The sequence below is a fragment of the Lepidochelys kempii genome, chromosome 3 (assembly GCF_965140265.1).
Source record: "Lepidochelys kempii isolate rLepKem1 chromosome 3, rLepKem1.hap2, whole genome shotgun sequence".
Taxonomy (NCBI): Eukaryota; Metazoa; Chordata; order Testudines; family Cheloniidae; genus Lepidochelys; species Lepidochelys kempii.
In genome coordinates this window covers 131,789,234-131,801,300 of record NC_133258.1, presented here as the reverse complement: position 1 = coordinate 131,801,300, position 12,067 = coordinate 131,789,234, and the positions used below count along the sequence as shown (strand labels likewise).

The window sequence follows — 12,067 nt, the reverse complement described above, 5'->3', positions numbered from 1 at the left end:
AGGGACGTGATCGTTCCCCTCTATTCGACATTGGTGAGGCCTCATCTGGAGTACTGTGTCCAGTTTTGGACCCCACACTACAAGAAGGATGTGGAAAAATTGGAAAGAGTACAGCAAAGGGCAACAAAAATGATTATGGGTCTGTAACACATGACTTATGAGGAGAGGCTGAGGGAACTGGAATTGTTTAGTCTACGGAAGAGAAGAATGAGGGGGGATTTGATAGCTGCTTTCAACTACCTGAAAGGTGGATCCAAAGAGGATGGAGCTAGACTATTCTCAGTGATAGCAGATGACAGGACAAGGAGTAATGGTCTCAAGTTGCAGTGGGGTAGGTTTAGGTTGGATATTAGGAAAAACTTTTTCACTAGGAGGGTGGTGAAACACTGGAATGCGTTACCTAGGGAGGTGGTGGAATCCCCTTCCTTAGAAGTTTTTAAGGTCAGGCTTGACAAAGCCCTGGCTGGGATGATTTAGTTGGGGATTGGTCCTGCTCTGGGCAGGGGGTTGGACTAGATGACCTCCAGAGGTCCCTTCCAACTCTGATATTCTATGATGCTCAGCACTTTTTAAATTCAGGCCACTTATTTGTGTGTCTAAATATGGTCTTAATGACCTATCTTTAGGCACCTAGGTGTGAAAATCTTAGCCATATTTACCCATTTATGCAAGTGTGAATTTTTATATTTTTATTTATTCAGCTTGCATAGTGAAAGTAGACTAGTCAGCTTCTACTCAGCGTCACTTTCTGGTTTTCATGCATTAGCAGAAAGCCAGGATAATTTTCTGTTTCCAACATTATAAGGAACAATTTTAAATCCCTCAAACAGTTTCAATAAATTATAGTCATGAAAACACACTAATTTATATTTGATTTTGTAAATTCCCTTAAACACTCATCAAAATTAGAGTTGAGGCCTATAACCATTCCAGTGTTCTTCTTTATTTCAGCAAGCCTAACACTGCACTGCTGTCCCCCCTGTATTGATCATGTACATTATGTAAAAATGACTAAGCGCTGATAGTCTGAACAGCTAGGCTACAGCCAAATTTGTTCTGAACTAGTCAAATTCAGGTCTTGAGGTGCAGAATTGGTCTCCACCCTCCACTTTTCTTGGCGTTGAGGAAGTACCAGGAATAAAATCCTTTCTCTTCAAAGTTTGGTGGAACAGGTCCAGTGTCCCCTAGGGTTAGAAGGGATTGTACCTCCTGTCTTAGGAGACCTTTGTGAGAAGAATCACTGAAAAGGGACAGGGAGGGAGGGTAAACATCTTGAAGTACAACTAATCACTTGCAGATATATACAATCAGGTGAAACATGCTGTGTGTTAGACTGTTGCTCTTTTAATAAATATGAGTGCAAGTTATCCTAAAAATACTCACTGTTCATGCTCCATTAAGCAAGCAGCTACACAAATGAGCACAGCCTTGCACCAAAGTAAGACTGCTATCATTACCTGTACTGTGTCCAGGAGTTGACAAAAGCCACTATAAAGATCAAATGAACACTGCTGAATGCAGTGGCGGATTTAGAGTTAGCGCAGCTTCATTTTTGAGGCCCCCCCTAGAAATCCAGCCAAGAAAAAGAACATTCTGTCTTATCGCCCCCATTTTTCATTCTTTTTTTCTTCATCCACCTCCTATATTATAAATAATAGGAAATAAATGAAAATAAAGTGAGGTACTTTGATTGTTTTTGTAATCTAACTTTTTTTCCATAGACCACTTGAAAATTGCTGAGGGTCTCAAGGGAGCATTTAATGATCTTTGCAAATGTTCTTTGTACCATTAGCTAAATATTGTAAAGTGCTTTGGATAAGAGCGCTTTATGAAAAAACCTTAATAACCTTTCCTTGGTCCACCTGAATGGAGTTTTCGGAGCACAGTTTGAGAACTTCTGGTCTAGATGAAAGCTTGTATTTGCATTATGCTAACTTGAAAAATGTGTAAAAATAAAAAGCATAGATGACGCATGAATGGAAAAAATAGAAGTTAACTTCCTCTAAGAAACTTATTCAATCTGAAAAAAAAATATTTATTTAGATAATTTTGTAAAGAAAAAGTGTAGGAAAAAAAGCTAAGTCATCGCAAGTAATATTTTGTAAAAAGGCACTTTCCATTGTCAATATTGCCGAACTTGTCAAATGTTCCTAACTCATCATATTTCACAAATAAATTTTAATTCGTTTCAATACAGAAAAAGAATGCTCAGCAGAAACATTTGTGACAGGTACTGTTAAAAATATTTTCAGAATGGTTTCCACATTTGGAAAGATTGCCTGCAAACCATCACATACAAGTCTATACAAATTAACTGCTAATCTTGAAGCACAGACCTCATAATTTTCAATAAAATGAATGAAATGTTTCACTTCATCTTCAAAAAGATGTGTGTCTGTGTCCTCTAGGTAGAATTCACTAAATTTCTTACTGGCTTTTAGCATTTTCGTCCATACTTCTATCAAAAAACATGCAAAATAAATCAGTTTTCTTTAGAGATTCACCTCTACTCTGCAATTGCACAATTATTGAGTCACAAACAACACGGACGGTCTCAACGGTGATCACAGAATCATAGAAGATTAGGATTGGAAGAGACCTCAGGAGGTCATTTAGTCCAACCCCCTGCTCAAAGCAGGACCAACGCCAGAAAGGGCTTTGTCAAGCCGGTCCTTAAAAACCTTTAATGATAGAGATTCCACCACCTCCCTAGGTAACCCATTCCAGTGCTTCACCACCCTCCTCCTTCTCTTTCCCTTTTAAACTGATTTCATTGTCTCTCACTACATCGAATATTAACTTCCTGCTTTTTTTACGCTTCTTATCAGATATATCGGAGGAACCTATATTTTCTGTTAATGTTAGTGCCTCTGCTTCCATGGAGCTATAGTCATTTCAAACTTCCATAACAAAACTTTTCACTGAGGCTAACAATTGTGCAGTATTCAATAAATTTGTATCGATCTTTTGCAACGATTTGCTGATGGCATTAATTCTTTGAAGTAAACGGTTCAACAAAAGAGTAAAACCAGCAATATCATACTTTTCAAACTTTTCTGCTAAGGATTTTGCTTCCGTTTTTGCATGTTTTTTTTTTTCAGAATTTGATGTGGCAATGTCTAATAAGGTTTTCTTTATATCATCCTAGTTCATTTTCAAAGCCAAAACAGCATCTGAACGAGCAGACCACCTGATATCACAAATTCTTTTGACTGTCGAATGTTTTTCATTTGCCTGCTCCAAGCATGATTGTAGCATACTCCACCAATGTGTGGAAACTGAAAAAAAGGCATACACGTTTTGAACAACGTGAAAAACGTGTGTAGCTCCCTCACAAGATGTGGCTGCAGTGTTGCAGATTAAATTTAAGGAATGGCTGGAACATGGTATGAATAAAGCAGAGGGGCTTCCATTGTTCAGTCTTTCTGTAGACCTGAATATTTTCCTGCCATATTTGTGGTGTTATCAAAGCTCTGCCCATGACAATTTTTGATATCCAACCCTAAGTTTGCAATGATTTCCAAAACAGATGTCTCTAGACATTCAAAAGTGTGGGACTTTAGCTGGCCAAAACAAAGAAATTGCTCTACAACTTCACAATTGCCGGTCACATATCTTAAAATTAATGTTAATTGGTCTACATGACTCACATCTGGTGTTGAATCGACTATTATGGAATAATACTTGGCATTCTTTACTTCATCAGTGGATTGGTTTCTGAGCCTCTTTGCCATTATAATGATGAATTCATTGTAGGTTTGGTGTTTTTAAAAGTTGGTCTTCCCTGAGCCACAATACTGAATTTTTCAAATGGTCTTTGAGAAAATCATCAAATTCACTAAAATATTCAAGGCAGGTTAAAAAATTACCTTTTCTATTTGACAGTGATGACTCATCATGTCCTCTTAGAGGTAGTCCCAAAGAAGACAGTAGTTTGACTGTGGCAACATGTCTCAGCACTTTCCTCCAATAAGAACGCTCCGTTTCAAAGTGAGCCAATAAACAATCAATTCTTCCAGATAATTTACACCTTTGAGCAAATTTACACATAGCATTAATATGAGCTTTGGAAGTTTCATGATCAGCAATATGTTGCACCACTTCTCCAATTAGAGTGCCCATCAACGAATGTTTGTTTTCCTTTACTATGGTCAGGGAAAAATTTGCAAACATAACAGTACACTGCCTTAGTGGCTTCAGAAAAAAATCAACCAAATTCTCATTTCTGTCATCATTTTTCTTCATCCTCAGAAAATGTGACTCATAAAGACCTCTAAATTGCTTTCCTCTTGCAACCTCATACTTTTTTCTCAAATTTTCCATATTACCTACATTTTTCGGTTTATTTACTAAGAAATATTCTATCATATCCAGTGAAATAGTTTTTGGCCATAATGCAATGTCTTCAGGGTAGGTTTCTTCCCTTACTTTGACAAAATTGCCAATATTTTGTACTTCCATTGTCACTTCAGAGTCCATTTGTTCAACTTTTGCAGTCATTGTGGTATCCCCACAACTCAGTAAGTGAAGAGAAATTCAGATGTTTCCTCATCCATACTTTTTGATGAACGTCCACTATTCAATACTTCAAGCTTTTTAAAATAAGATGACAAACTGTCTTTTTGCTTCACTTTGTCTTCTTGCCTTGCCTTAAATTTTTTGCATTTTTGACTGCCAGACTCAAGTATCGCTTCATTATTGCTAAAAAAAACCTGACCTTGATTTTAGGCAGATTAAAAATGTCTGAAAGAGCAGGGACATAGACACGGGTGGGCCGTGGACCACCCAATTAGGTTTAACACAGTTAATCCCGCATTTTTACCAGGCTCCGTAAAAAATCAGATGCCTTAGTTACCATAAATCCAACTTATGCAGGGCTCAGAGAGCCTTAGAAACTTTCCGAAAAGACCTAAAATATTTTTGTATACCTAAATATATCCTGATTTGAGAGAGATGATATCCCATCCACGTTTAGAAGTCGGTGCTGTTACCATTGAAAAGCTAGGAATCTCCTCTTTCCAATGAATAAAGCTCCCATTTCTAGCCCGGCAGTTCCTTGAGATATGAGATTTTTAGAACTGTGACATTTATATGTACAGAAAAGCTACCACTAGTGCAGGACTGACTCTTGCCCATCTTAGGATTTGGACAGAAGTAGTTTGGGTTTGTTTTATTAAAGGGGAGAGGTGCAGGGGAGAGATTCCACATTTGGGAGAACCTGTTTTTCTGACAGATTAATTTTTTTTAAATGGTAGGCTTTTGAAGATGCTCAGGTGTCTGCAATGTTATACTAAGTCCCAGGGAGATGGACAGTGAGCAGAGGGCTGGTGTAATGGTCAAAGATGTATGACAAATGAACTGATATGACTGCAGGAACGTACTTGTAGAACTTCAACTACATGTATTTAGCTTTCAGTAAAATCTGATGACAGTAACCTCTAACTAATAACACATTAAGACCTACAGCGTAGTTTCAATAGAAAACCCAGATTGAAGCAGACATAGCAAAGTCTATGTAGTACTAAGGAATGCAACCTATCAATACAATTCCAACATGTTGCATTACAACACACTATATTGCTGAAGTCTGTTAGAACCAGTTTGAAATGTTCACCCCTTGTTGATAAAGAAATGACTTGACAGCATGGGCTTCCAATATATAGTATAGTGCCATAGCAGGGTTTAACTTTCAATCCTTTCCCAGAAATGACACACTTCACCAAAATAGGATGAATACCAGCACGATGGCATAGCTAAGTAGAGCACAAATTTCACCGTCAGAAATATGAGTACTGGGAGAAGGGGGGTGGGAGGGAAAGACACATGCCACAAACTCTTTCAAAACCCATTAACAGCACACAGCATATACAAAACACACCGAAAAAATTCCTAGGATTAGAACAACATTAATGCAGAAAAAGAAAGTTTTGAGTTGATAAGACAACCCAACAACCCAAATGCAATATTTAATTTCTTTAAAGCAATTGAATATTTAATTACAAAGCTAACAGCACAATTGTCTGCCCACAACCACAAAACTCCCTCAGAAGAAAATGCAAATGACATTTCTTTGACTTTCCCTGTGTTTAACTGTTAAAGAGAAGATGATTTTTTTTGTTGGGGGATCTGTTGTGTTGCTATCAACCTATGAAACCCAGAAACATCACTGTGTTGCTACACCATATTCTTTCAGAATTTGTATTCTTGATGAAAATTTAAACAAAGAAGATTTTCCACTATGGTTTTGATTTAGTGCTAAATATGAAACCTTTAACCTACTAAATATTTAGTATTCAAAAGCACATATGAACAGGTCTAAAAACTTGGAGTCTTCCCTTAGCCATTATGGTAAATACTGCATAGGTAGAAGTACCATTCTCAATTCCAGTCCAGCAGTACAAAGGAGATTTTTACACAAATCAATAATACATACTGTAGCCAGACTTTAAAAAATGTAAATACCTCTTTCAAACAAAGTCCGTTCTAACAGATGGTCCCATTACAACAGCAACACAGCACCTGGTGATAAGCTTTGGAAAGGCAAGGCAAACCTTGAGGGAGGCACAAGAGTTCTTCACATAGCAAGAGGATTAAATATTAATCCTTGCAGTAGTTTAAAAAGTATGTATTTGGAGTAGGGTTATATACTTAAAACAGCTATATTGCTGTCTTGGTTTCTATTAGTTTGTGGGGGCTAGAGAGGACAGAAAGATTTCAGTATATTTTTCAGAACTATTCAAAATTAAGTAAATCATTGCTTAATACATAAGAGCACAGAGTTGATGGGAGAAATCGTCTGGCCCAGCTAATCTGTGCTTTTGTGTACAACTGCTGGGGGGCCAAGTGGTTTTAAATCAATGCTGTACTCCCCAAAACCCAGAACTGTTAGATACTGGGATGGGCTACAACATAAAATAGAACTGCCTGTGGTCATTCTAATAGCTTGCGCTGAGGCGATGCAGTGATATCCTGACCATGCCCCCTTCTGTCTCGTCACACCCACTATGTCAGAGGTAGGCTGACGTGGTAGATGACCTGTCTATGCCCCTGAAGAATACCCTTACACCAGGGGAATCAACTAACTGCATATGCGGCTCTATATGGCCACTTTACACTGGCAGACTAGTGCAAAGCAGCTGCAGCAGGGCCATGAATCTGGCCCATAATGTAGAAACTTATGGTACTTCCAAGTCTTTGTAGATTTTTTTTTAAATAAGATTTTGTTACAATTCTCAGAATGATGGGATGAAAGATTAATAACAAAAAGTCCCTTTGAAATATTCCTTTCTAAACTCTGATTTTTGCTATTTTTTTAAAAAATACATTCCAAAGTGTTTGTCAACACTCTAAAGCAACATTTACATTTATAAAGTAATATTTTAGATTTTTTTAAAGGTTTCCACCATGCCATCCTTACCTATGCAGCTTATCCTCCAGCATCTCCATGAATTTCACAGCATTTTCCTTCACATTTGTCTCTGCAAAATAAAAGTCAAAGTTAGGGAGTGCTGTAGCTATTTAATTTTAACTTGTCTACTCTTATTATTTACTAAGGAATCAAGATGAAGAGGTAAAATACATAGATTTATTAGTGAAAAATTTCTCTTGATTTTTTAACTTCTTTTACGTCCCATCCCTTACACACTATATTATACACGTATCAATTTGAAGGTGAATTCTACTAGTTTTTTCATATTAAAATTAGAATCTGAATGTTTACCCTTACCTTAAAGTCTAAAGCACATATTAAATTAATGTGTTTAATTTATTAGTATTGGTAAATTCTGACCTCAGCTGTGTAATGCAGATGGTGGGGAGAGAAGAAAGAGGGCACAGGTAGATTCTTCTCATCACGTAAAACAATTGGGCTAGATCCTCCCATTACCACAGGAGACTCCTGCCAGACGCGGGTCCCACCTACTGTGCAAGTCGATGCTCGAGATCCCTTTAAAACTTAATTAAATATATGGGACTAAACTGAAGCTGTCCCAAGCTACCAAACAATGTTAATGGAAATTAAATTGTTCCCGATCCACACAATGTTCTCAGCTCCAGTATACACTAGGACCTGGACATTACCAAATGTGTGTGAGGATATACATATGTCCACCTATATCCTAGTGACTTCAAATCTGAAGAGTTTGCTGCATGTCCTTATTGCACATGAAGGAAGGAATATTTTTAGGCTTCATTTCAATGAATGTTATGCAAATTTATAATGAACTGCACTAAAAATGTCCTTTTTTGAATATTCATATGCCCCAACCTGGACAAGATGCGAAAGAGATATAAAATCCTTTCTTGAAGGACAGAAGCATCCAGTGGATCAACATTTCCATACGGTGGCAAAGACAGTTCTTCATTTTTGTCTCTAAGCAAAGTTACTGTCTCTAGGTCAGATGGGAATATTTAACTTCTTAAACTGATAATGTAAACTATATCAATTCTTGATAGACTATTCCTCCAAATACGCTACAGGGTTGTACACTTTGTTGCTTCTGTAGGCCAAGCTGATTGCACACACCAGGGGCTCCTGGCATCCCTTCATTTTCCCAACAATTTGTAACCTGTTAAATTTATTTATTTTCTTTCTGTCTCAGAGAGAAGTCACGGGGGGGGGGGGAGGCAACATTTTAAGTCCATTGGAAGGACGGACAGAGCTGAAAGATGGTGGGTGTTGTTAGGCTGGAAGGTGTTAACAGCTGCCATCAAACAAGTTCTGTAATTTACAGACAATTACAGACATATGTAAAGATGATGGGTGTGGTAACCAGATATCAGGAGCTGTGTTGTACCCCCACCCCATTTTTTCCTTCCAGTTTTCCAGTTCCCTGAAAATCAATACAGTTCTGCCCACTGATACCTAGAAGATTCCCTGAATTTTGGGAATTGATTAGATGTGGTGTTCAAAAGTTATCAGGTTACAACTAGGGTGACCAGACAGCAAGTGTAAAAAATTGGGATGGGGGGTAATAGATGCCTATAGAAGAAAAAGCCCCCCAAAATCAGGACCGTCCCTATAAAATCGGGACATCTGGTCACCCTAGTTACAACCAAACAGGCAGACAAGCAGATAAATTCCATAAAGTTGAGTGAAAGGTCTCACTTGGCTCAGCCAACCAGATATGATTGTTTCTATAGATGATACTCTTGCAAAGCCTCACATTGCTCTCCTTGGCACTGTCAATTCAAATTTCCCTTCAAGAGGTGCTATACAACGCAACAACATGCTATGATCCAGAAGGATCAAGAAAGGCTACATGTAAAAAACTGCATCTGTTTATATTTACAGTTCTGCATCTCTGTCAGCAAAGTGCGAGGGAACGTTATACAAATAGATAATATAAAGGGTTGCAATGGTGATGGAGGCCAATGCACAGTTTCTCTACCTCATAACAAAGAGAATTTTAGATCAAAACTTGTTAGAATAGGCAACACTGTACTATACTATAAAGCTTGTAAAAAGCATCTAGTTTTTTAAATACTTCTAATTCCTATTTTTCCTGAAAGGTCTATCTGCGAAGCCCAAGAGACCTTGGAAGACTGTAAGCCTTCCTTTAATCACATACCACAGTTTTAGCTAAAAGAAAACCTCATTTTTCAAACTATTTTTATCTGTCAGTTACAAATGTTTTGACGTACGGTTTGACATGTACTTTGAGAAAGAACTGCTTTAATGTGTATGGCTGCAATGCTCTTCGTTCAGTTACCATTGCTTTCATACCCTTGAACACGAAATATTACAACTTATTCCCCGATATAAATGTCAAAAGATATTAATTTTTGGAGAAGTATGAGAAAGGGTGGAGAATCTGTTTCACGCTTACTTTATTTCTAACTAATATAGTGACTTCCTCTCTTACTTTGAAGATAAACCCTACTTCCAACTTCTCCTGCTGTGCCTGTCATATTTTAATTGGACATGATCTGATACAGTAATTTTCGCTTTCACAGTTCAGGCCTGCCCCTACCTGTTATTTTACAATGCCCTTGAAACACACAGCTTAATAAATCAGCATTATTCAATGACAAAAAGTAACATACAAGAGAACATCACTAGTCCAAAGTAGGCCAGTTAAATGCTAACACTCTTTTGAAAATATCCTCACATCACTATACCACATACACTCCTGCCAAATGTTTTAACTAAATTAAGAAGAATGCAAACTTTCTGTGGCTCTCACCTCTCACAGCAGACTAGTGTTGCCTCCTTGCTTTCTTGTGCATGTAACTGAAAGAGTTGTGACCTGGAGAGTTATTTTTTTTAAAAAAACTACTTAAAAATTTTATTTGTGCTACTTTCCTGATAATGAATTTCAAAAAGCACCAGGGCAAGTACATGAATATTTCAGACTGTTGGACCATCCATTAGAAATACAAGACAAGCAGCAGATTTCTAGATTTTGTTTTAATTTAATAAAAACCAGTCATCACCATTTAGTGCAAGAATACTCAAGCCAAAATCTATGCATGAGTCTCTTAAATGTAGTTCAGAAAGTACTTAATGATGGCAGAGAAAATAATTTATGAGACCGTGTACTGCATGAACATGTAAAATGTTTTATTTTTAAATTAAAGCAAACAGGGCCTATTTTTCAACCAATGCTCCGGGGATTGATGTGCTTCACTGTTATTGCCAATTAAGGGGACAAATAGTGTAAATCTTCATAGAAGAATAGACCTCAGTGTATTTGCTGAGACCAGAAACAGGATTTTCCCATAGAATCTTAATCTGGAGAAAAATGATTCAGCATGATTTGTGTCATTACACGAAGTAAAACTAGTTCCCCTTGTTTATTTCCCCTCCTACTGTTCTTGTAAAGTGCTGGAAATGGCTTACCTTGATTATCACTACAAAAGGTCCCCCCACACTCTCCTGCTGGTAATAGCTCACCTTTCCTGATCACTCTTGTTACAGTCTGTATGGTAACACCCATTGTTTCATGTTCTCTGTGTATATAAAATCTCCCCACTATATTTTCCACGGTATGCATCCGATGAAGTGAGCTGTAGCTCACGAAAGCTCATGCTCTAATAAATGTGTTAGTCTCTAAGGTGCCACAAGTCCTCCTTTTCATTTTTGTTGTGTCATTACTATATCACAGTTTCTTCTTCCTCCTGGGGCCTGATAGCCTGAGTCCAGTCTTACAAACAATCAGGGTCAGGCACAGCTGATTCTCAATGGTATACTGCCGTTCTCCTTTCCAACCACCATACAACATCTTCCAGTAAAATAAAGGAAACCTTAATTTTGGCACAGTTAGGAATAATCCATATTCTAGATCTAGGATTGATATAGTACTGGAGTTTGGAGGTAAGGACAGAATGTGAAGAGCCTTGCTTGCACTATGTGGTGCAAGCCCATACAATTAGTCTCTCCCTTTCATAAGCATTACATTCCTTCCCAAGGGTTTTTTGGGCCAACTGAAACAAAACTCCCACTGACTTTACTGAGAATTTTGTTTGGCAAAGGTATGAGGGTAAAATTCAGTTCTCAGTTATACTGGGGCGAATCTGAAGTAAATGCATTTATTTCAATGGACCTACCTGGATGAAACAGAGAACAGAATTACGTGTTAAGTAAGCACAGCAGGATTTGGCTTTTAAAATGTAAAAAGGAATTTTTAAAAAACGAAGCAGCACACGATTAGCAGATTTGATCTTCTCTATTATAGTGGAAGGTCTGCTGAATGAAATGTGTGAAGTCATATTCTGAAAACTGTGGCAAAGCTTCAGTGTATTTGAAGGTTAACTTGAAAAGCCAGTCAAACTTCAAGAGACTACATTTCAACTCCTCAAACCATATGTCAAGCTGATTTATAAAGCCACAATAACAGTAGCAAGATTTTGGATTGCAAAGCAGCAAGGAATTTTTCACCCCATGGACACAGGAGGGAAAATCCAAAAGATTATGCTCTGTGGGAAGAAGCACTGAGTCTAACCAGTGCATTTCTATGGGAAGCATTAGTAGAAGGCAAACCCCCTATGGAAAAGGCAAGAATTAAGAAAGGAAAATGGTGAATTATACAGGAGAAAGAAAATATTCCAGAAAGGCTGTCTTTTTTTC

At 37.6% G+C, this 12,067-nt stretch overlaps 1 protein-coding gene across 14 annotated transcripts in view; it reads right to left on the bottom strand.

Moving 5' to 3' along the window:
• Positions 1 to 12,067, bottom strand: part of DISC1 (DISC1 scaffold protein) — a 382,434-nt gene that overhangs the window by 58,422 nt on the left and 311,945 nt on the right. For 11 of the 14 annotated variants that reach the window (XR_012158151.1, XR_012158148.1, XR_012158149.1 and 8 more), the window contains one exon: positions 7,418 to 7,478. Coding sequence is in view for 8 of the 14 variants with exons in the window: in XM_073338073.1 (XP_073194174.1) it covers positions 7,418 to 7,478 (61 nt within the window). In the remaining 6 variants the exon portion in view is untranslated. Of the gene's footprint in view, positions 1 to 1,457; positions 1,641 to 3,868; positions 4,031 to 6,462; positions 6,531 to 7,417; positions 7,479 to 12,067 lie in introns of those variants that run through there. The other 3 variants (XR_012158152.1, XM_073338078.1, XM_073338077.1) reach the window with 3 other exon arrangements.